The sequence below is a fragment of the Diospyros lotus genome, chromosome 10 (assembly GCF_014633365.1).
Source record: "Diospyros lotus cultivar Yz01 chromosome 10, ASM1463336v1, whole genome shotgun sequence".
NCBI lineage: Eukaryota > Viridiplantae > Streptophyta > Magnoliopsida > Ericales > Ebenaceae > Diospyros > Diospyros lotus.
Genome location: NC_068347.1, coordinates 30246258 through 30270763, shown reverse-complemented (window position 1 = coordinate 30270763; position 24506 = coordinate 30246258). Strand labels below are relative to the sequence as shown.

At 39.2% G+C, this 24506-nt stretch overlaps 1 protein-coding gene across 5 annotated transcripts in view; it reads right to left on the bottom strand.

Annotated features, from left to right (window-relative positions):
* Positions 1 to 24506, bottom strand: part of LOC127812302 (uncharacterized) — a 31924-nt gene that overhangs the window by 4463 nt on the left and 2955 nt on the right. For all 5 annotated transcript variants that reach the window (XM_052352716.1, XM_052352719.1, XM_052352717.1 and 2 more), the window contains 5 exons: positions 15616 to 15742; positions 15148 to 15242; positions 6922 to 7045; positions 6638 to 6718; positions 6255 to 6353 (listed from right to left, as the gene is read on the bottom strand). In XM_052352716.1, coding sequence (XP_052208676.1) covers positions 6255 to 6353; positions 6638 to 6718; positions 6922 to 7045; positions 15148 to 15242; positions 15616 to 15742 — 526 coding nt within the window. The remainder of the gene's footprint in view (positions 1 to 6254; positions 6354 to 6637; positions 6719 to 6921; positions 7046 to 15147; positions 15243 to 15615; positions 15743 to 24506) is intronic.

Sequence of the window (24506 nt, the reverse complement as noted above, 5' to 3'; positions counted from 1 at the left end):
TTTAATTTAAATGAATGAATTAATATATAAATATATATATGTATAGGTGCGCAGGGGCATTAATTTGTAAAATCAGAGGAGAGAGAAAGGAAGCCCAATTATTATATATATATATATGTGTGTGTGTGTGTAATATGGTGTGTGTGTGGACGCGTGGCGCGCTGAGGGCCGCCGAAATTGCCTTGGCCTCCAAGCTCCTAGCTGTGTCATTTATAAGGCCAATTCGGCCACTTTTACTGCCACAACAGAGAAGGGAATTGAGAGGAATTAATAGGAGAAGAAAAATGGCGCGAGCAGCCAGGGAAACGGAAGAAAAGTGAGGAAAAATCAAGGGATTTTGGTGATTAATTGGTGTTTAAAATATTCAAGTAAGTGGGTAAAATTAATATAAGTGTTATATGTTTAAATCATGGATTTTATACGATTAGATTATACAGTTTACGCGTTAGAATTAACTAATTTAAGTCATGGTTGTATTATTTGATAGGAAACGTTTTACTTCGCATCGGGAGCACAAGAGAGTCTGAAATCAGCCTTTTTCAGGCAAGCTCCTAACCCTCCTCTCGCGTTATTTATTTCCTGCAAAAGTCTTCGAGGTTTCTTATACTCTAAACCCTCCCTCACCATGACTCGGTTCTACGCACAAATAATAATAATCCACGTAGTAACCATTTTATGACTTTTATTTTATTAATAAGTTTATTGTTAATGGGATAAGCTAAGTAAGGATGTCATGGCGTCTTTTATATCGACCGTCACGGAGCTTCGTATCGCTCCGCCTCCCTTGGGAATGATGCCGAACCCGTTGATGTTAGGTTCCTAGAGAAATTGGTTATGGTCAGAATTAGGAGAATGTGTTAAAGAGTGTATTATGTATGTTGAGATGGTTTTTATGAATGAGGAAGAATGAGAATGATATCATGATGTTATGTGGTTATGTACATGAAGAGTTTTGGAGAAATGTTGTGTAATGTTAAGTTTATAGGCTATAAAAGTTAATGGTGTCAGTAAGTGTGTCTAAGGGTATGGGTACAAAGCCACTGACTGTTGACCATGGGTCGTGGCAGTTGATGGCTGGATGTATGGGCGCCAGTCATCGGTTGTTACGATAAGCGTTAGACGGCCAGAAGAGCTGGTACTCCAGATTCCCGCCTTGGTTTGTGCATTTCATGATGTGTGTGCTACAAGGGGCTGGGTTGCATTCACTTGGGATCATGCTTTGTGTGTGACGGGATGTGTGAACATTTGCATGACCCAATTGGTCTAAGAGCCAATTTGGGTATCCTAGATGAGCATATGCATTTAGAACATGTCGCATGTGTAAATTCTTATGTGTGGGCGTAGCAGGGCCTGATGCTTGGTTTATGGGGGCCTTGTCATCACGTTTATGCTACAGAAGCCCTTGCATTTCTTATGTGTTGCATTGCATGGTTCTAATGTTACTATTATTCTGGACGGGAGTACCGTACCAGGTGTCGGGAGTACCGACTCAGGTGAGCTTCGGCTCGGCTTAGATATTAGCTCGGGGTTGGCCCGAGGGAAGACCAAGATCACGAAAGTATATGATTATGTGATGTATGACATGAAGAAACACATGAGAATATGATGGGTATCAGGAAAAGTATGTAACGAGTATCAGGAAAACGAAAATGTTGAATGTCAGGAAAAGCCGACCATGTCAGGAAAAGGCTGGTCTAAGAGAATGATGAAATGGTAGCCTATGTTAGGCTGCAGCAGGTTTGTATGCGGAACCTGGGTGCCAATGTGTGACTTATGTGGGCCCCTGGTTCCTTATGTGTAGTTAATTTTATGCTATGCATGTAGAAGTAAGGTACGTATGGATCATGACATGGCGTGATTGCATTGGCATGAATTGCATGGGGTGTTATGGGAAGAGTCCTACCCTAAACCCTCAGCCTTTCTTTCATGAGCTTGCTGAGTCTCGCGACTCATGGTTGTTTTACATCATTCCAGGTCAGCATATCCTGAGATCGCAGGTGTGTTCAACGGAGTTTGGATCCAGACCGTCGAGTCGTGATAGCAAGTGCAGAGCTCTCTCGAATCTAGGTCCTGGGTAATTTTGTGTAAGATTTATAATTTTGAATTAGATATATGTTATGTAAGCCAGATGGGCTCAAGTGGTGATTGGTTATGTAAAAACGATAATGAGATGCTATATAAAAAAAATATATGATTTTAATAAGGGGCGTATGTGAGTTGTAGTTATATTATTGTTCGGTATCATTTTAGTAATGACCCTCTCACGGATCCTCTATGCTAGCGGGGGCTCCGAGAGGCGGGCCGTTACAGTTTGGTATCAGAACAAGTTAGGTTTAAGAAAGGAGACTCTGCACACATAGGGCAGTCGGGTAAAGCCAGGCTTCATGTCATGGGTTTTCGCGAGGTTATAGTGATAGGATTTAAGACTGGGGCTGAGGGTTGTCTTGGTATTGAATCCTTGTGTATGTGGGATGTGCAGGAAAGATGAGTGCCCGAAGAGGGAGGCCACCCATTCGCAGGCAGGGTCAAGGACGAGTCGTACCCGCACCAGAGACTCCGGGGGAGCCTAACGAAGATTGGCACCAGGAGATGGCAGAGGTGCGTGGTACCTTAGCAGGGATGATGAGAACGATAGAAATGCTCGCAGCAAATCAAGCAAGGCAGGAACCAGCGGGTCAAGGGACAGGGGGAAACCCCATTGGCAGTAATGAAGAACAGACCCCGGATTCCGAGCCTAGGAGAAGTGGGGACAATGCTAATACAAATGGCCAGCTACTTAAGAATTTCATGGCAAACCACCCTCCTGAGTTTTGCGGTGGTGTTGATGTGATTGCGGCCGAGAATTGGATGATGGCTATGGAAAAACATCTCCGGACAATTGGATGTGCGGACGTGCAAAAGGTACGATTAGCTACATTTCTTTTGAAAGGAGATGCTGAACGCTGGTGGGAAACTGCTCGTTAGCGATTTGGAAACCGAGAGCCCTTGTGGCCAGAATTTCAGACGACCTTTAATGGGCGTTTCTTTCCTGATTGGGTAAGGGAGCAAAAAACGTACGAGTTCATCGAACTTGAGCAGGGAGATAGAACAGTAGCACAATATGAGGCCGAGTTTACCTCATTAGCTCGGTTCGCCCCAGGTCTAGTATCATCAGAGGACATGAAAGCGGCAAAGTTTCAGAGGGGCCTCCGAGCGGAAATCCGGTATGCTTTGGCTGGAGTAAGGATCCCGGACTTTTCGACGGTCGTACAGCGGGCCTATGCTATAGAAAGGGACCAAAATGAATTCAAGAATCGCCAGGCGTCCCGGAAAGGAACAGAGTTCTCACAAGGAGCCAGTGGAAGCAGGAAGAGAAAGGGGAACGAGTGGGTGGATGGCAATGTAGTAAGTCATCCAATATGTAGTAACTGTGGGAAGAAGCATGGGGGAACCTGTCGTCTTGGTAGCAATGAATGCTATGTATGCGGGCAAGTGGGGCATCAGCAGCAAAATTGCCCTCAGCGTCAAGGGGCAACGAACTTCACTAAAGACGCGGGTCTAACATGTTTCCGATGTGGACAAAAAGGACATCGGGCAAATAGCTGCCCGCAAGCCTCTCAACCTTGGTATGGTGGTCAAGGACCGAGGTTTGACCAAAAACCTCCACTACCTGGATTGCAAGGAGGACCCGCTCGACAACCAATGGCACCGCCAGCACCGCAACAGGCAGCGTATGACAAGCCCCGTGGTCGAGGACGAGCATTCACTCTCACAGCAACCGATGGCGAAAAGGGAAATGAGAAAGAAAACGTGTAAGAGGATGAATGGGCATATATGATATGTATAAATCTCCCTAACTTAGTTACTTTTGGCGTTGCTCATAATGTACGTGTACGGATATATATATATATATATTAGGCACTGTATATGTAAAATAGATAAATGCGAATGAAATGGGAGTTTGTTTTGTGGTAAGTTTGGTAGTTGACTAGATAAAAATGACATGAAACGAACCCGATATGCACAAAACCTAGGAAGTAACCCGTGGGGACGAGACGCCCGGAGAGATACTAGAAAATGATGATATGGAATGTCCCAGAAGTGATGTTGAGTAATGAGAGTTACGAGTGTGTCTTGAAGAGTTGGAGTGAACGTGAATTTCGAGGACGAAATTCTAATAAGGAGGGGAGAATTGTAATATCCCGAAATATGGAGATAAATATTGATTATTAATTTTGGTGTTTGAAGTCATTAAGAAATATCTGAGGAATTAAGAGAAAATAATAATTAATGTTGTTTGAGGCAATAGGAAATTAAGATGATTAATTAAATTAATTGGAAGTATTTATAAGAATAATAAAATAAAATATAGTAATAATAATAATAATAATAATAATAATAATAATAATAATAATAATAATAAATGTGTAAATTATATTAATTTAATTTAAATGAATGAATTAATATATAAATATATATATATGTATAGGTGCGCAGGGGCATTAAGAAGACTTCCACAATCTCTTGAAATATCCTATTTCCTCAAGTATCCGAATCTAAAAATCTTGAGTATTACATCCTTTATGATCATTCAATTTTCCAGGCTGAAATTAACTGTACCGAAAAGTAGTCTCGATTCCGATTTCTTTTAATACCATAAATACTATCTCAGAACGCTCATCAGTACCATATCATTTTCCATAGACATTAAGGTTCTAGGGCACTCCCTACGGTCGATTCGGCTACTTATTTTTACTATCAAACCAATTTTTGGTATTTTAATCTCACTTAAATTACGTGGCAATCTTATGCCGGGACGGGGTATTACATAGATCACCAGAATCTACTACCATTTTTTCCTACTCTTTCATCTCCGTCTGGGATTTTTAAACTGCCATGTACTTGGTACATCAATCTTAAGTTTTAATATTTTCTCCTATTGATAAACTTTCTTGATAAAAGTACCCAAAAAAAAGAAAAAAAATTGGAAATGCCAAGTACCTATGAGTTATAGTTTGCAACATGACCAAATGAAAGGAAGGCAGCAAGAAAGTGACAGGTGCAGACATCTAGCAAATGCCAATTCACAAATTACATAAAGAACTTTGTCAACTAGGCAACTGCAGAGGAGATCGCTGGATGCAGAAACTGAACAGACATTAGAAGACCAAATCTTACAAAGAAAAGACTATTTTCGATATTTGGGATCAATGATTCAAAAAGATGGAGAAATTCACGAGGATGTCACACATAGAATTAAGGCAGGTTGGCTAAAATGGAGAAATGCATCGGGGGTGTTATGTGATGGTAAAATCACATTAAAATTGAAAGAAAAATTCTATAGGACAGCTATAAGACCAGTTTTGTTGTACGGCTCAAAATGTTGGGCAATCAAATACCAACATGAGCAAAAGACGAGTGTAATGGAGATGAGGATGTTAAGATAGATGTGCGGCCATATAAGAAAAGATAAAATTAGAAATGAAGTTATTCGTAATAAGATAGGAATAGTGCCAATAGAGGAGAAGATGAGAGAGACTAGACTAAGATGGTTTGGTCATGTGAGAAGGAGACCAAGAGACGCTCCTGTGAGAAGAGTTGATGAAATGGAACAATTAATCAAAAAAAGAGGTAGAGGCAGACCTAAGAAGACTTTGAGGGAGACATTAAAGTTTGAAATGAAGTGTATGGATCTTAATGAAGATATGACAAAAGATAGAAATACATGGAAGTCTAGAATTCATGTAGCCGACCCCACATAGTGGGACAAAGGCTGGATATGTTGTTGTTGTTGTTGTTGTTCTCTTGTGCAGAGGAAAGATGAATGCCACAGATTGACTTTTCTTGGGAAACGAACAGAGAAATTGATTGAACTAAGATACGACACTTATTTCAACATTACTAGTTTAATTTCATGGTGCTTCATTTGAATTAAACTAGTAAGTTTGCAATTAATATGTCCTTAAAAGCAAACACCACAAGCTTAAGAATATTGCTTTACACAGCAAGTTTGATAATGAAATATTGTTTCTTACAAAAAATCACTAAAAAGTAACAATGGAAGGGGAAATTATGGACTATAAGACATAAAGAGAAACATGGATCTAAGAATTGACAAATGGCAGGTATTCAACTAGTAGAAAAGATCAGGATGCAGATAAATTTTTCTCATGAGCAGAAAGAAATTATCTTGTCATGACGGGAAACATAATGCATGCCATATTAAACTATACCAAATCATGCAAATTTCAACCATTATCCCAGGAGACAATTACCGTATAAGCATCAAATATCCGTTCCGAATGATGAGGCTGTATAAAATCATCATCAGCACCATGCCCAAATAAAACTGGAACAAAGCAGCAATTTGCCACCTATAACAGAGTAAGGATCATCTGTTAAATAAGAACCCATACATCCTAATTTGACAGCATTTATAGAATTGAATGCTTACTCCCGCTGGTACATCCTCATTATTTTCTTATATATCAACAACATTGGTTTTCTCTTGTACCCCTAGGTGTATACCCTCATTTCAAGTTGTGAATTCATAACTATGATAAGCACAATAAACATTTCAAAGAGAGTCATTTTCAAGTGATAAACCAGACGATATATCCAAAAAAACACTTCTATAAAATATTCGGCAAGACCAAACCTTGATGGTGTTCAGGGCCATTATATCAAATTTGGCCTTCTTGAGAATTGCTCTTCGCATGTAGTGAATTGCAAACTTCACCTAGAATTTAGAAAATCAAAGTACATTACAATTGTCATGCTGGTCCTGGAAACCAATGTATCACAGTATTTGCAAAAGTTGAACTTGTGTTATCACTTTTCTATTGACAGTAAAAGCATGAACATTTCTAGACCAAAAACAAAAGGCAATACAGCCATCAACTTGGGATTCAGAAAATTTTTTCCACAGTTGAATCAACTTACAGTGAATCTAGGGAAACGATATTTATATGTATCCACAAGTTCCATCATCAAGTCAACCAAATCAGAGAAGGGGCTGTCGAGAACCATTCCTGCAATTGAAGGATCTTCAGCTCCATACATTAAGCTGCAATTACCGATTCATAATGTTAATGACCAATGTTCACATACAGAAGCATCTTCTGATGAACACAATCTACATCTGAAGATGTAAAACCTTCAATTACCATATCATTTACAAGCTCCCAGGCATTTTACAGAATTTTATGATATACTATCCAGGATTGTATCTGTTTTAACTCTAGCCATATATGGATCAAAAAGATCATACCATTTAAGTCCAAGACAGTTCAACCAGTCAACCATACATGAAGTCCATACATTCTGCTATGGTGATTCATATTTGCTCTGATTTAAAAACCCATCTTTTGATTACCAAAAAAAAAAAAAAAGAAACATATTTTGAACCATTCTTTTGTGTTTTACATCATATTTGGAAGTTGGACGATAAAGATTATAGAACTTTTCAGTGATCTCTGTAGCAAAATCTGGTAATACTGATCCATTCAAGACAAGTCCTTTGAAAACCAAATCATTTATACGAACCACAAATGGAGCTTTCCCCTTTACACCAGGAATACAATTAGGGAAGGAAAAAGAATATTAACATAATTTTACACTCCCACACATCCAATGAGGTTGTCACAACAGTGTGACTTGACTTGGCAACTTGACAAACGACCAATTTGATTGAAGAACAGAATAAAAATTGACAAATTTAAGGAAGGAGGCTTGGTTCAGCAGAAATAGCAGCCTCCCTCCTTGGATAAGGTTGTACAAGTGGAAAAAATTTGTCCAGATAACACTGGGTTTGGATTTGGTACGTGGAGGTTAAGCTATAAATTAAATTACTCAGACTAAAGAAGATAAATTTCTGAACTCTAAAGGTGATAAAAAAAAATTTCAGGTGAGGCCCAAGGGATGAAACTAAGGGTGCGTTTTATTGGCCACATTTTCCACCCAAATTCCAGCTTTTGAGGTGTTTGATTAGCTAAATTTTTCAGGCAAATTGTTTTTCCATTTTTGGTCATGTGATACCATTTTTCCACTTTTGCTGAAAAAGGTTTTCTCATGGGGGGCTAGATCAAATTTTCTAGGGAATTGGAAAGTAGCCCATGTCTCCATCCCTTCTTTGCCATATGCATCGAAGACTCGATCTGGCGAAGGAGAAGAAGCGCGATCGGCGGTCGCAAAGAGGAGTAGTGAGGCCGGCAGTCGTGAGGAGGAGCAACAAGGCCAGCGGTCGCGAGGAGGAGGAGCAATGAGGCCGGCGGTCGTGAGGAGAAGGAGCAACACAACCGGCAGTCGAGAGGAGGAGGAGCGCGGTCGGCGACTACAAGGAGGAGAAGCTCGGCGGTGGTGAAGCTTGGTACCAGCAACAAAGGTAGATAGGTTTGATTTGGGTGAAATTTGGGAGAGAGAGATGGGGGGGGGGCAAGGAGAAGGAGGTGGGAGGTGGGTTTGGGGGGGGGAGTCACGTGGCAGATTAATTAATTTTGTGGAAAGTAGTGACAATCAAACACCAAAAATTAGAAAAGTACAACAATTTCTAGGTAGAAAATTAAGTCAATCAAACACCCTTAATTGATAATTTTCATGCAAAATTGGGGGGGGGGAGTCACACCCGGCAAATTAATTAATTTTGTGGAAAGTAGTGACAATCAAATACCAAAAATTAGAAAAGTACAACAATTTCTAGGTAGAAAATTAAGTCAATCAAACACCCTTAATTGATAATTTTCATGCAAATCATTTCTAGGCAATTCAATTGCCTAGAACTTATTTTCCTTCCATGCAAGTTCCATACTTGCAATCAAACACACCTTAAGAACAACTTTAGGAATTATCCAATAAGCTGATGGCACATACAAGGATGCAAGTAATTATAGTAACTAAAACTGGATTTTCAGAAGCTACTTGTTGTATAAGGTGTGATAAGAAGTAAAACCTTCTATTGGACCACAGAAAAGGCGTAAACAATGGAATAAAAATTCTGGTTCTATTCTATCATCAATCTAATTACATGGGCTCTTCTTTTATAGAAGAGGTTTTACATAAAAAGGAAAGCAATCAATCTAAGAGATATTTACATAAAAGGAAAGCAATCAATCTATGCAATAGGAAACTATAGATCTATACACAATAGGAAACTATACAATAAGAAAGGATAGCAGTTGTATATTTAGGAGAGTTTCCCAAGACTGGTTTAGGCAAGATTCCCTAAACCGATTTTAGGAAACTCATATCACCTTGAATTCTCCAAATGCATTAACACTCCCCCTCAAGCTAGAGAATATATATCCCACATTCCCAGCTTGCTTACCAAGTCTTCAAACCTCTTCGCTGGTAGCCCTTTGATTAGGATATCTACAACTTGTTCTTCGGATGGCACACAGGGTAAATGAATTAGGCTAGCTTAAAATTTCTCCTTAATGAAATGTCGGTCTATCTCAACATGTTTAGTCCTGTCATGTTGGACATGATTATGGGCTATGCTAATCGCTGATTGGTTATCACACCAAAGCCCAATTGGTCCTTGGGCTTGAATCTTTAGGTCTTCAAGGATAATTCTTAGCCACAAAACTTCACATAGGCAAAAGGGTCATAGCCCTAAATTCCACTTCTGCACTTGATCTTGCTACAACACTTTGCTTCTTACTCCTCCATGACACAGTAACCACTTGTTGACTGCCTATCTATGATAGATCCAACATAGTCATCATTTGAGAAACCCTTGATGTCCAACTCATTCCCTGTTTTAAATGGAATTCCCTTGCTTGGAGTGGTCTTGAGGTAACTTAGAATTTTTTTTATAGCAAGCATATGATCCTTAGTTGGGCTGTGCATGAATTGGCTCACAAGGCTAACTGCAAAAGAGATGTTAGGTCTTGTGTGAGAAAGATAAATCAGTTTTCCTACAAGTCTTTGGTACCTTCCCTTGTCCATTGGTTGGCTGCTAGGGTTGTTCCACAACCTACTGCTAGGTTCAATAGGGATTTTAGACCCTTTTTCCACCTGTCAAACCGGTTTCTGCCAACAAGTCCAGCACATGCTTCCTTTGAGAAAGAAAGATCCCAGTTTTAGAATAGGCAACCTCAATTCCCAGAAAATACTTGAGAACCCCCAAGTCTTTGATCTCAAATTCCCTAGACAGCCTTTCCTTGAGTTTTCCTTGCTCCTTATCATTGCCTGTGACAATCATATCATCTTCATATACTAATAGAACTGTCACTTTACCTTCTTTAGAGTGTTTTATGAAGATATTGTGGTCTCCCCTATTTTGGTCATACCCAAAAACTTTCATAGCTTTGGAAAATCGTCCAAACCAAGCCCTAGGAGACTGCTTAAGCCCATATAGAGCTTTCTTGAGCTGACATACCTGCCCTTCTTAAAACCCTGGTGGCAATTCCATATATACGTCTTCCTCCAAATCCCCATGGAGGAATGCATTTTTTACATCTAGTTGTTGTAGGTTCCATCCAAAATAGGCTGCCAATAAGAAGAGGATTCGTACGATGGTCATTTTTGTGACTGGACCAAATGTCTCAAGATAATCGACTCCATAAGATTGTGTGTATCCCTTAGCTACCAGCCTAACCTTATATCTCTCTAGGGTGCCATCAGCCTTGTATTTTACATTGAAAGTATTTTACATTGAAAATCCATCGACACCACACCAGATTGATCCCCTTAGGTTTGGACACAAGATCCCATGTATGGTTCTTTTTTAGGGCACTCATTTCCTCCAACATAGCTTGTTTCCAATTCTGATCCTGTAATGCCTCATTTACTAACTTAGGAATGATAATTGAATCCAAGGAAACTAAGAAACTCTTATGCCTTTGGGAGAGACGATGATAGGAGAGAAAATTGGTTAAGGGATGTTGCGTATAGCTCCTAACCCCTTTTCTAATTGCAATAAGTAGGTCTATATCATCAAAGATAGGGCCATCAGAAGAGAAAATATCTTGCGTGAGATTCATACCTGGACCAGAATCCAAGGGTGGTGTATGTTGTGTGTCTTGGATAGGCTGGCTTCGCTTGTAGATATAAGGAGACCCCTTGTACCGAACTGGAGAGGGCAGCCTTTTGATGGCAGCTTGTTCACCCAACTTAGCCTGATCATGCACTTCTTTGTGACTGCCAGAGTATAGACTAATGAGAGGATGAGAAGGTCGGGTTGGTGATGGCTAAGTTGTTTGAGTGATAGTAGGGCTGGTTTGGTCAAGAGAATTAGAACTAGAGTGAGGGATATGCTGAGAGGCAGACAAGAGAGTATCATCAAAGCTGTAGTCCCCATAGGAAAGTCTCTCCCCCTGGGGACCAGCTAGAGAGGAACCAAAAAAATAAAGGGACTCAACAAAGGTAACATCTTTGGAAACATACAACTTGCAAGTAGAAGGATGGTAACACTTATATCCCTTTAGGGTAGGAGAATACCCTAGGAAAACACACTTGAGTGCCCTTGGATCCAACTTATCTTGATGTTGTTTGGATATGTTAACAAAGGATACACACCCAAATACTCTAAGAGGAAGAGGATTATGCACATTGAAATCTGGAAAATGAGTAGTTAGACAAGCAAGAGGGCTTTGTTGGTGAAGGAGCTTTGTGGGTACTTGATTCATAAGAAAGGCAGTAGTGAGGAAAGCCTCCCCCAAAAAACTTTTAGGAACTCTATGATGATGATGTAGTGTATGGGCCACATTAAGGAGATGTCTCATCTTTCTCTCAGTTACTCCATTTTGTTGTGGAGTATCTATACAGGAAGATTCATGGACAATTCATTCTTGTTGGAAAAACTGATGCATATGATGATTAAAATACTCCCGGGTATTATCAATTCTAAGTTTCTATATAGGTGTTCCAAATTGAGTAGTAATCATCTTACAAAAATTTGGCAACACTGTTCCTATGGCAGCCTTATCTTTTAGCAAAAACACTCATATCATTCGAGTACAATCATCAATGAAGGAGATAAACCACCGAGCCCCATAGTAATTGGGAATTTTACAAGGCTAGAGCAAAGGGTTTAGAACTAATTTTATTACTCATGGGATAAGGAACACGATGTTGTTTGGAAAGAATGCATACATCACAATGAAAGATATTGGGATCAATAGAATGAAATACAGTAGGAAACATAACTTTTAATAGAGTAAATGAAGGGTGACCAAGGCAGTAATGATGCAGTCATATATTGTGATGATCTGTTGTAGTTTGAGAGGAACAAGCGACCGGTGACTAGTTTCTAGATGGATAAGAAGCCTTCCCTACAAAGCAGTACATCCCACCTTTTTCTTTAGCAACACCAATCCTCGTCCCTATCTTTAGTGCCTGAAACTCACACATATTAGGTGAAAAAACAGCTTGGCAATTTAAGGTTTTAGTGAGTTGATGAATAGACAGGAGATTAGCTGATAAGTGTGGGACATGAAGGACTGGTTTAATGGAGAGATTAGGGCTAAGATCCACACTGCCATGGCCAGCAATAGGAACTATCGTGCCATTAGCAATTGTGATCATTTTGGTGGCCCTGAGAGGTTGATAGATGGAAAATACACAGGGGTTAAGTGTCATATGGTCTGTTGCTCCCAAATCTAAGATCCAAACATCATTCCAATCAGTTTTTAAGGTAGAACAGAATGCAGAATGAGTGCATTTACCTGGGATTTCCAATTGTGCTAGAGAGCAAGATCCATCTTGCATTGATTTGAGGAAGGACTTTAGTTTGTTGATCTCCTCAGCATTAAATGGAGTGAGATCTGAGCTGTTGTCAGCCTCGGCTCTCGGCTGGTCCTCTTCTTGCTCCTTGTGGTGATAGATAAACCTGATTTCTTACAGCCAGATTCTTGAATCCTCCTTCACTCCTATTTAGGATAGCCTCTTTGCCATTAAACTTGAAGCATGTGTCACGGGTATGCCTGGGTTTTTTACAATGAGTGCACCATAGTCCCTCTCTTCCATTGGCTCAAGTTTGAGCCTTTATTCGCCCAAATCTAGGCCATGTCCCCTCTCCTTTGTTCATTGCCGTTGCTGATCCGTCAGTGGCAGATTCCCTTAGCATCACCAGCCTCCTATTTTCTTCACTTCTTACCACGGCAAATACCTCATTAAGAGAGGGAAGTTTTTCTCGACCAAGTAGTTGCACCCTCACTTGATCAAATTCAGGGTTAAGGCCAGCCAAAAACTCAAAAATCCTATCTCGTTCGACTATTTGGTTAAGGGTTGCAACATCCATGCTACAAATCATCTATATATTCTGGTAGTGGTCTAACTCAAGGCAAAGACCATTCATATGATTATAATACTCGATGACAGATAGCGCCCCTTGTTTAAAACCACTAATTTTAGTTTTCACTTCATAGATGATTGATGCATCTTGAATTTTGGAGTAAGTTCGCTTCACAACTTCCCAAATCTTTCTAGCAGTACCCAAAAACATGTAATTCCTACTAACCTCTAGAAGCATAGCATTCCACAACCAAGACATTATTTGGGAATCCTCAATATCCCATTCTAGGTGCATAGGATCAGTTGCCCTTGGAGGAGAGGCAGTGAGATGACCGATCTTACCCCTTCCTTTAAGAAATGTCCTTACCAATTGAGCCCACTGCAGGTAGTTTCTCCCATCTAGTCGATAGGACAAGTGGAAATTGGGCAACTCCCCTGCTACTGCTCCATGCCTAGCTTCTACGATTGCTTCAGGAACTTGATCTACTGCTGGTGAGGTTTCTCTGGTTACCATTGCTTCAGATAGTTCAGACATGCTACAGAGAGCTTAATGAAAAAAAATGCAAGAAGGCCGGCAGCAAGACAGGAAGAATGCGTGTGATGCAGGTAGGGTTTTGGAAGGTACTGTGGTGCTGAAAGGTGTAATGAAGGCACTAGAGTTTGTAGGGTTGTGATGGCTCTGATGCCATGTAAACAATGGAATAAAAATTATGTTTCTATTCTATCATCAATCTAATTACATGGACTCTTCTTTTATAGAAGGGGTTTTACATAAAAAGAAAAGCAATCAATCTAAGAGATACTTACATAAAAGGAAAGCAATCAATTTGTGCAATAGGAAACTATACAATAGGAAAGGATAGAAGCTGTGTATTTAGGAGAGTTTCCTAAGATTGGTTTAGGCAAGATTCCCTAAACCGATTTTAGGAAACTCATATCACCTTGAATTCTCCGAATGCTAACAGGTCACTTAACAGAAATGGAAAAGCTCTTCAGAGTCAAGTTAGATAGGCTTCAAAGAGTTAAATTTTATGTTAACAAGACAAGGTTTTGTTCTTGAAACAACACAAAGGTTAGGCAAGAGCATGACCGTTTTGGTTTGTATTTTCAAAAGAGCTATTTTGTGCAGCCTATGTCAAAATTAGGTCTATCCGAATCCACTCCTCCTAACACCCTTGATATCATAGACCATCATTGGGTTATAGCCCTTCAAAAAAACAAAAACCTTTAAACCAATGGAAATGATTTTTTTTTTTTTTTTTTTTTTGGGGGGGGGGGACAATAATGACCTCTATTTTATCTGTGAGATTATAGCCTCTAAAACCAATGGAAATAAACTTAGTATAACTTTCAAACTTTCCTTTGCCTATTTTTTATAATTAAGTATATCCAAGTTTACAGTGAGTAAAAAAAAATCCTAAAACATTTAAAGAAATGCTATATTGCTAGGTATTGTAGACTCATATTTAGGCGATTCATCATCTTGCATTTCCTGGTTCTACATTGAAGGTTTATACAAGGAATTGAAATCCTTGGGCCCCTCCCAGGGGTTAAAAAAAAAAAAAACAAGAAGAAGAAAAGGTATGTGAACTTGGCTTCCATATAGGAGCCAATCAAGGTGACATTCCATGGGAAGCAAAGCATGACAAATATGTAATCACATTGAATATAAGGGACTTCTTATGAATTATATGGATATAAACCAAGCCTACAACACTGCAACCAATATGGTCATGCAATCAGGTAAACAAACAGTTCTACAAGCTTATTCAGAACTTTTTTGGTTTTGCTAATACGTCATGCCAAGAATAAAGGATAGTGATTCTATGTTGAAATTGCACCTTCACCGAACTTATTTGTGTGGCTAAAATACATAATATTAGTGCCTATACTCCTTTATTGTAAGTAAAAGTACAGGAAGCAGATGAACAAAACCTAGTGACAGCACCCATTGAGCGGCCCCACAAACCAATCAAGGAAACATTCCCATCAGCCCTCAAGTAGTCAACAACAGCTTTGAGATCATCCTTCTGAACAAGAACAAAAAGAAAAGAACCAAAATTTGTCAGCTAGCAACAAGGATAGCTACTCTGCCAGGATAGCCGCCGATTGGTGCAAAAATAAATGCCACATTTGGGACTCAAGGACAATAGTATAATATTTTTCTATGGGAAGATTGAATAAATCATCTTCCAAACCACTAAAATAATAAACTGCCACAGCTCAGACGATGTAGCTGTATGCTGTATTCCATAAATATATAGAATGTTTCAAATACAGTCAAGTCCTGTCATATATTATTAATATATATATAAAGCAAAAAGAGAAACTTTAGACATTATATGCTCTATCTTCACAGATTTTATATTTTTAAAATAATAGTTAAATTGCTCGGCCACTTACTTCATTCCATCCAAGAGTGACGTACTCTCCTCCAGAGAGTCCAGAACCAGAGAAATCAAGGGAGAAAACTGTAATGTTTGAAGGCAATAACATTAAAGCAGCTTCACTGGCATCTACCCTGCACCCACTGGTGGAAAAATGAAGACAAACATGTTAGTAAAATAGATCCAGGAAAAATGAAACTTCCAAAAGCTAATTCAATCATCTATCAGCTCATGTTTGAAAGATCAAAAAATGAAGGGAAAAGTAACCTTGATGTCATTGTTTAGAGAAATAGGTTCAAAGGTGGAAAAAAACAATCAAGCAACATTACAAGTTCAGAATGGTAAGTGCATCTAAAAGCTGGTTGAATCTACTCATGGGCGTTATACAATCTAGTATGCAAAGACTGGCAAGAGCCACCAGGGTTGGTTTAACGGCATAAAAGTGGCATGCATGTAACTAGTAAGTGGTACAATTCAACAGCATTGCTTGGAGATAATTTAGACCTTTGTGCAATATATTCCTTCCCAAATTGGATATCACCTTCAACACTTCATTTATCCCAAAATACATGTGCAGTCAACACATAGGTTTTCTTTTTTCTTTCCTTCCTTTTCTAGTGATAGTAATGGGCATGGCATTAACTGTATTGTCAACCAACATCTCATTTTCATTTAAAAGATTAAGCTATTAGATAGAAGGTTAAATTTATCTTTATTTGTACTCTCAACAATTGGAACCATAACAGTATGGAGAAATATAAAACTACTTACCAAAAATATAAATAAATAAAGGATTATTAAAATTAACTGATAAGAATTCCCTAATAAGGATCACCAGTGTAGAAGTTAGCCTTTCACTTGTCAAATTACAAGAAAAAAATGTCCACTAGCAAAGAAGTACTTAATCGATAATTTTATTCACACGAACCACAAGTCCTACTTCCATTACAACCATCACTAAGAGCCACCCAGTTTGATGAGAATTTTTTGTCATTTTAGATCTCGGTTCCTTAGAAACTGCCCACATTATTAAACAAACTATTCTCACAGGGATTAAAAAATCCTCTCTACAAAGAGGAAACATTGAGTTCTTTAACACCAAAATGTTAAAACCCTAGCCCTAACTTGATGTTCCCTTTTGAAGATAGAAATGGAATTGAGGGACAAAACTGACAAAAATGTGGGAGAACAGACAGAAATAAGGGAGGAATCTAATAGAAAGTAGGGAGAAACCGAGAGAAATGGGGGGAGAAAATAGACAGAATTGAGGGAGAATAGAGAGACTTCAAAAATCTTCTTGATAATTCATACATAATCCCTTGGCAATGTAGGTTTAGCTTTATATATAAGCTATCCACGGATTCTACCAGACAATTACCACTCTTCTATTACCAGTAATTGCTCCTAAATCACTTTCACTACCTCCCCACTACTCCATATCTATTAGTTAATTGTTCCTAGAACATAACTATAAATAACAACTGAAATAAAAAAATAGCTTCCTAATTCTAGAGGTTGTGACATTCCCTCCCCTTCAAAAAGATTTCTTATCCCCAAGAAATCTCAACAGCTTGACCAATATTCTTCATCCAATCCTTATTTTCACTATCTGGTTTGTGAGAAGTTAGAGGTAGAACTCCAACCTGAAAAGTTAGCTTAACAGGTGGAGGGATCCTCCTCCTTATATATAGCCTAGGTCTCCCTTGTGGAAGCGATGTGGGATTCTCAACACTCCCCCTCACGCCGAAACTTCTCTAGTAACGGATACATGCCCAAGTGATCGGGCAGGGTATTGGTCCATGATCACGACAACCAAGGGTTTGCTCTGATACCATGTGAGAAGTTAGAGGTAGAACTCCAACCTGAAAAGCTAGCTTAACAGGTGGAGGGATCCTCCTCCTTATATATAACTCAGGTCTCCCTTGTGGAGGCGGTGTGGAATTCTCAACATGGTTCATCATTCGCCTTCTCTTGTTCCTTTCTCTTTTCTTTTTCCTCCTTTTCTTTCTCCTTCTTGGCTTTATCTTATGGATGAAAGACGAAACAACACCTCCTTGTTTAGCAAGTATTTCAAGCTCCCTTGAAGTACCTATTTTACTTACTTTTGCTAAAACCATCACCATAAATTGATCTACACCATTTGAAATGGTAGCAAGACTGTCATATTGTTCAGGATAAAAAACATTCAGAACAGTAGTAAGATATTCTCCTACTGGAATGGTCTTAACCTTCTTGATGCCAAATTTAATCAAAGCTATGGACACCTAAGCCTTCTCCGGAGCCAAAGGAAAAGAAACAATACTCATAGGAATTTTGTATTCAAAACCATCCATTTCTTTCTCAATCTCAAGATATTCTCTGTTAACTTCTTCCAATCCTGATGATTGATTTTTTGAATCAATCAACTCATGATCTCATGTCAAGACCCTAGTCCTAATTGATGTTTTCTTTAGAGATAGAACTGGAAATTGAGGGAGAAATAACAAGAATTGAGGGGGAACAGACTGAAGTGAGGAGGACTGATAGAAAGTAGGAGGAAAATCAAGAGAAATTGAGGAGAAATTTGACAAAATTGAGGGGGAAATGAGAGGTTTCAATAAATTCTTCATAATTCATACCACTCCTCCACTATTAATAACTGCTTCTAAATCACTCCACTACCTCCCCACTTTCCATAACTGTAAATTAATTGTAAATAATACCCAATTACTCCTAGAATATAACTGTAAAAATACTGCAGCTGAATGAAAATACTACAACTGCCCCTAATTAACTAGCATGTCGTGACAGATCAAAACTTCTAAGATAGTCATCTTGAGCATCTTCTTTAGAAACTTCTTTTTTAAGGAATTAGGTTGTTCCTTTAGATCAACTTTCTAAACATCCTGAACCTTTTTTTGAATAATAGGATCAAAATATTTCCTAGAAAGTAATTCTGTTGGGAGACTAACCTGATATCCTTTGGCCATCATGATCATGAGTTCGTCTAATTTCCTTTCAAATCCATCCATAGAAGCTCCAAGCGTCTAGTAATCTTCACCCATGGAGAAAATCCAAAAAGGAAAAGCTAGATCTGAGGCCGAGAAACTGATGCTCTGATATCAAATGTGATGCGGTCACCAATCAAGACCCGGCCCAAAACCGACCCGACCATGCCGGAACAATATTTTAATACTTCTTAAGTTTTTAGAATTCTATTTGATTTAGGATTCAATTTTATGTTTCTACTTGATTTAGAATTCTACTTCATGTTGGATTAGGATTTATTTCTATTAGAATTCTAGTTGGATTTTGTTTTCCAAATATTAGATGGATTTGGATTAGCCAAATACTATAAATATGTCTAGGATCTAGAGTTTGTAATCAAGTTTTTCTCAATCAAATTTCAGCAACCTATTTGGGTTTTCTTAGCAAAACAGTCTTGTTTTTGCGTCTTCTTGAAAGCCAAGCTTCGGCCATTGAAGTTTGCTCTTTCAAGGGTTTATTTTGGTGTGTTTTCTTCACACTCGCGCTACACGCTGCGTCAGGTGGTATCAGAGCGATTAATCAACCAATCAGATGGCCAATCTTGAAGGTAACGGTAGCAACCAGCCTCGTGACGGTGATCAGGGGTTGTCCGTAGTTTGGAGAGCAATCAAATAACAGCGGGAAGTAACTCGTACTATCCAGCAACGATTGGAACAACATAGCAACCAATTGGGCACCTTACTACGAGTTGATGATGACAGGAACCTGAATAATGGGGTGAATCAAGCCGGAGCAGGAAGACCACCCATTAATCATGTCCTTGTTAATCCTAGAAGACTAGTGATTGAAGATAGCAATGAAGAGGATGATTTTGGTCGAGCAATAGCTAACCCTGGTGGTAGAGGGGTTAGGAGGAATGCGCATCAGCACAACCACTGGGGCAACGATGAGTATAAACTAAAAGCTGATATTCCCACATTTAGTGAAGATCTTGATATTGAGGGGTTCCTGGATTGGATCACTGAGGTTGACCGTTTTTTCGAATACATGGAGATCCCAGATGAACGACAAGTAAAGTTAGTGGCTTACAGGTTGAAGGGCGATGCATCTGTTTGGTGGGAGCGATTAAGAGAGACGAGATTGAGGGAAGGCCGACAGCCAGTTCAGACATGGAGACGAATGAAGAAACTGTTAAGAGGTAGGTTTTTGCCCCCTGATTATGAACAATATATGTTTGAAGCTTATCAAAGATGTGCACAGGGAATGAAGAGTGTGAATGAATATACCTCTGAGTTTTTACGATTAGCGGAGAGAAACCAATTGTCAGAAAGTGACAATCAACAAGCAGCTCGTTACTTGAATGGATTGAAGCCTACTATTCGTGATAAAATTGGGGTTCAGATGGTTCTGAGTGTGCAAGAAGCAAGAAACTTAGCTTTAAAGGCTGAGTTAATGTTGAGTGAGAGATCTCGTAATGACAACTATCGTCGATATTGTGGGAATGAAAATAAACAACCAGCTTTTGATAAAGGCAAGTCGGTTCAAGGAGCGCAACCCTCCAATCCACCCCATACAGTCAACCCTAATAAGGCTACAACGGGGGGAAACATTCGAGGTACTACTTCTAATCTTCCAAAATCCCCTAATCCTTATGCAAAGCCTATTCTTTTAAAATGTTTCAAGTGCAATGAGGTTGGGCATCGATCTAGTGATTGTCTAAGGAGGAAAACAGTTAACATTGTAGAAAAGGAAGAGGAAGATGTTGCTGAAGAGGAAGTATATTGCGGGCCTGATGGGGAGGATGATGAAGAAGATTATGGACATGGGCAATATACCTGTGTAGTGAGGAAGTTAATGCTATCTCAAAAGAATGAAGATACTACTCAACGGCATAAGCTTTTTCGCACGAGGTGTACGGTGAAAGGAAAAATCTTTGAGTTGATTATTGATAGTGGAAGTCAGGAGAACATCATAGGAAGATACATGGTGGCAAAGATGCAGTTAACTCCTGAAAAACATCCAACCCCTTACATGATTGGATGGATCAAAGAAGTTGGTGGCATACATGTGGATGAACGTTGCAATGTGCCTTTCTCTATTGGTAAGTACTCCGACGAAGTCTATTGTGATATTGTTGATATGGATGCTTGCCATATTTTATTTGGGAGGCCTTGGCAATTTGATGTGGATGCTAAGCACTCGGGTAGGAAGAACACATATCAGCTTGAGAAAGAAGGTGTGCGTTATACTTTGTTACCCATAGTGGAAAAGAATCAAACCAAAGCTTCTAAAGTGGAGGGGCGAAATTTTCTTACCATTACACATAAACACACTGAGTTTGTGAGGGAGTGTAAGGATACTCGAGAGGTTCACTTATTGGTTATCAAGGGAGAGAGTGTGAGTGAGCTACTGAAGGTGAATCAAATTCCAATGGAGGTGCAGGGATTGTTGGAGGAATTTCATGATGTGGTTCCTGAGGAGTTGCCTAATGAGCTACCTCCTATGAGAGATATTCAACACCACATTGACTTGGTCCCTGGTGCTAGCTTGCCTAACCTACCACACTACAGGATGAGTCCTAGAGAGAATGAGATTTTGCGTGAGCAGGTAGAGGAATTGTTGAGAAAAGGGCACATTCAGACTAGCATGAGTCCATGTGCAGTGCCAGCATTATTGACACCAAAGAAAGATGGGAGTTGGAGGATGTGTGTTGACAGTAGAGCCATCAACAAAATTACTATTGGGTACAAATTTCCAATTCCTAGGCTCGACGACATGCTTGATCAACTTGATAGGGCTGTGATTTTTACCAAAATTGATCTTAGAAGTGGTTATCATCAAATCAGAATTCGACCTGGAGATGAGTGGAAGACAGCTTTCAAGACGAGAGATGGGTTGTTTGAGTGGTTAGTCATGCCTTTTGGACTAACCAATGCACCAAGCACTTTCATGAGACTAATGAACCAAGTATTACGCCCTTTCATTGGTAAATTCGTTGTGGTGTATTTTGATGATATTTTGATATACAGTAAATCTATTAATGAGCATGAGGGGCATATTCGAGAGGTGTTGAGTGTGTTAAGGGAAAACAAACTTTATGCTAATTTGAAGAAGTGTACTTTTATGAGTGAGAGCTTGTTGTTCTTGGGCTTTGTTATAAGTAAAGAAGGCGTAAAGGTAGATGAGGAAAAAGTGCGAGCTATTAGAGAGTGGCCAACTCCTAAAAATGTCAATGATGTGCGAAGTTTTCATGGGTTAGCAACTTTCTATAGGCGGTTTATCAAACACTTTAGTAGTATTGTGGCTCCAATTACTGGGTGTTTAAAGAAAGGAAAGTTCCATTGGGGTGAAGAACAAGAGCAAAGTTTCACCTTGATAAAAGATAAATTATGTACCGCTCCTGTCTTAGCTTTGCCAAGCTTTGACAAATTGTTTGAGGTTGAGTGTGATGCGAGTGGAGTGGGTATAGGTGCTGTGTTGTCCCAAGAGAAGAGACCAATTGCATTTTTCAGTGAGAAGTTGTGTGAAGCCAGAAGAAAGTGGTCTACTTATGATAAGGAGTTTTATGCAGTAGTGAGGGCTCTTAAGATATGGGAACATTACTTGATTGCCAAAGAATTTGTTCTTTACACGGATCACCAAGCTCTTAAGTACTTGAGTAGCCAAAGGCAATTGAGGAGTGATATGCATGCTAGATGGTCCGCTTTTATTAATAAATTTCCATATAAAATTGTACATAAGTCGGGACAGCATAATCGAGTGGCAAACGCTTTGAGTAGGCGTGTGGATTTGATCAAGACCCTTAGTGTTGAGATTGTTGGGTTTGAGTGCTTGAAAGAATTATATGCGACAGACGAGGATTTCAAACATGTGTGGGAACAATGCATGTCTCATCAACCATCAGGAGATTTCTATGTGCATGATGGGTTTCTCATGAAGGGAAATCAGTTGTGCATCCCTTGCACATCTCTTCGTGAGAAAATTATTCGGGATTTGCATGGTGGTGGCTTAACAGGGCATCTTGGCAGAGACAAGACTATTGAAGCTGTTATGGGAAGGTATTATTGGCCAAGAGCAAGGAGAGATGTTTCTATTATTGTGGTGAGGTGTTATATATGTCAAACAGCTAAGGGGCACTCTTCTAACGCCGGTCTCTACATGCCATTGCATGTTCCCAATGCTATTTGGGAAGATTTGTCTATGGACTTCGTGTTGGGTCTACCGCGAACCCAACGAGGTATGGATTCTGTTTTTGTAGTGGTTGACAGGTTTTCCAAGATGGCGCACTTTCTCCCATGCAAGAAGACGGCAGATGCAGTAGCTACAGCCAAACTGTTTTTCAAGGAGATTGTTAGACTACATGGAGTCCCTAAAACTATTACTTCGGATCATGATACAAGGTTTTTGAGTCACTTCTGGATTACCTTGTGGAGAATGTTCGATTCATCTTTGAATTTCAGTAGCACAGCACATCCCCAGACTGATGGACAGACAGAGGTGGTGAATCGTACCTTAGGAAATCTGATTCGCAGTGTTTGCAAAGACAAGCCAAGACAATGGGACCTAGTCATAGCTCAAGCAGAATTTGCCTACAACAACGCCATGCATAGCTCAACAGGAAGATCACCATTCTCTATCGTATACATGAAAGTTCCTAATCATGCATTGGATTTGGTAAAATTACCAAAGGTACCAGGTTTCAGTGTTGCAGCTAGTGACTCAGCCGAACACGTTCAAGCAGTTCAGGAAGATGTCAAGCACAAGTTGCACAAGGCGAATAAGAAGTACAAGGCAGCAGCTAACAAGCATAGGAAGTACAAGGTATTTGCGGTTGGAGATGAAGTCATGATATTCTTGAAGAAGGAACGGATTCCTACAGAACAACAGAACAAGCTCAAGTCAAAGAAGTATGGTCCTTACAAGATTACAAAGAAGATCAATGATAATGCTTATGTTGTGGATTTGCCAAATCATATAGGTATTTCCAAAACATTCAATGTTGCTGATCTTTCTTTGTATTTGCCGGACGTTGAGTTATCATACCCAGATCATAATTCGAGGACGAATTCTTCTCAAGTGGAGGTGAATAATGCGGTCACCAATCAAGACCCGGCCCAAAGCCGACCCGACCATACCGGAACAATATTTTAATAGTTCTTAAGTTTTTAGAATTCTACTTGATTTAGGATTCAATTTCATGTTTCTACTTGATTTAGGATTCTACTTCATGTTGGATTAGGATTTATTTCTATTAGAATTCTAGTTAGATTTTGTTTTCCAAATATTAGATGGATTTGGATTAGCCAAATACTATAAATATGCCTAGGATCTAGAGTTTGTAATCAAGTTTTTCTCAATCAAATTTCAGCAACCTATTTGGGTTTTCTTAGCAAAACAGTCTTGTTTTTGCGTCTTCTTGAAAGCCAAGCTTCGGCCATTGAAGTTTGCTCTTTCAAGAGTTTATTTTGGTGTGTTTTCTTCACACTCGCGCTACACGCTGCGTCAAAATGTCAGGACCCTAACCCTAACTTGATGTTCCCTTTTGAAGATAGAATTGGAATTGAGGGACAAAACTAATAGAAATGTGGGAGAACAAACAGAATAATAGGGAGAACAGATGTAAATAAGGGAGGAATCTGACAAAAAGTAGGGAGAAACCGAGAGAAATGGGGGGAGAAAATGGATAGAATTGAGGGAGAATAGAGAGACTTCAATAATTTTCTTGATAATTCATACATAATCCCTTAGTAGTGTGAGTTTAGCTTTATATATAAGCTATCCACAGATTCTACACCGTAGTTACCACTCTTCCACTATCAGTAATTGCTCTTAAATCACTTCCACTACCTACCCACTACTCCATATCTGTTATTTAAATGTTCCTAGAATATAACTATAAATAACAACTAAATAAAAATATAACAACTAAAATAAAAAAAA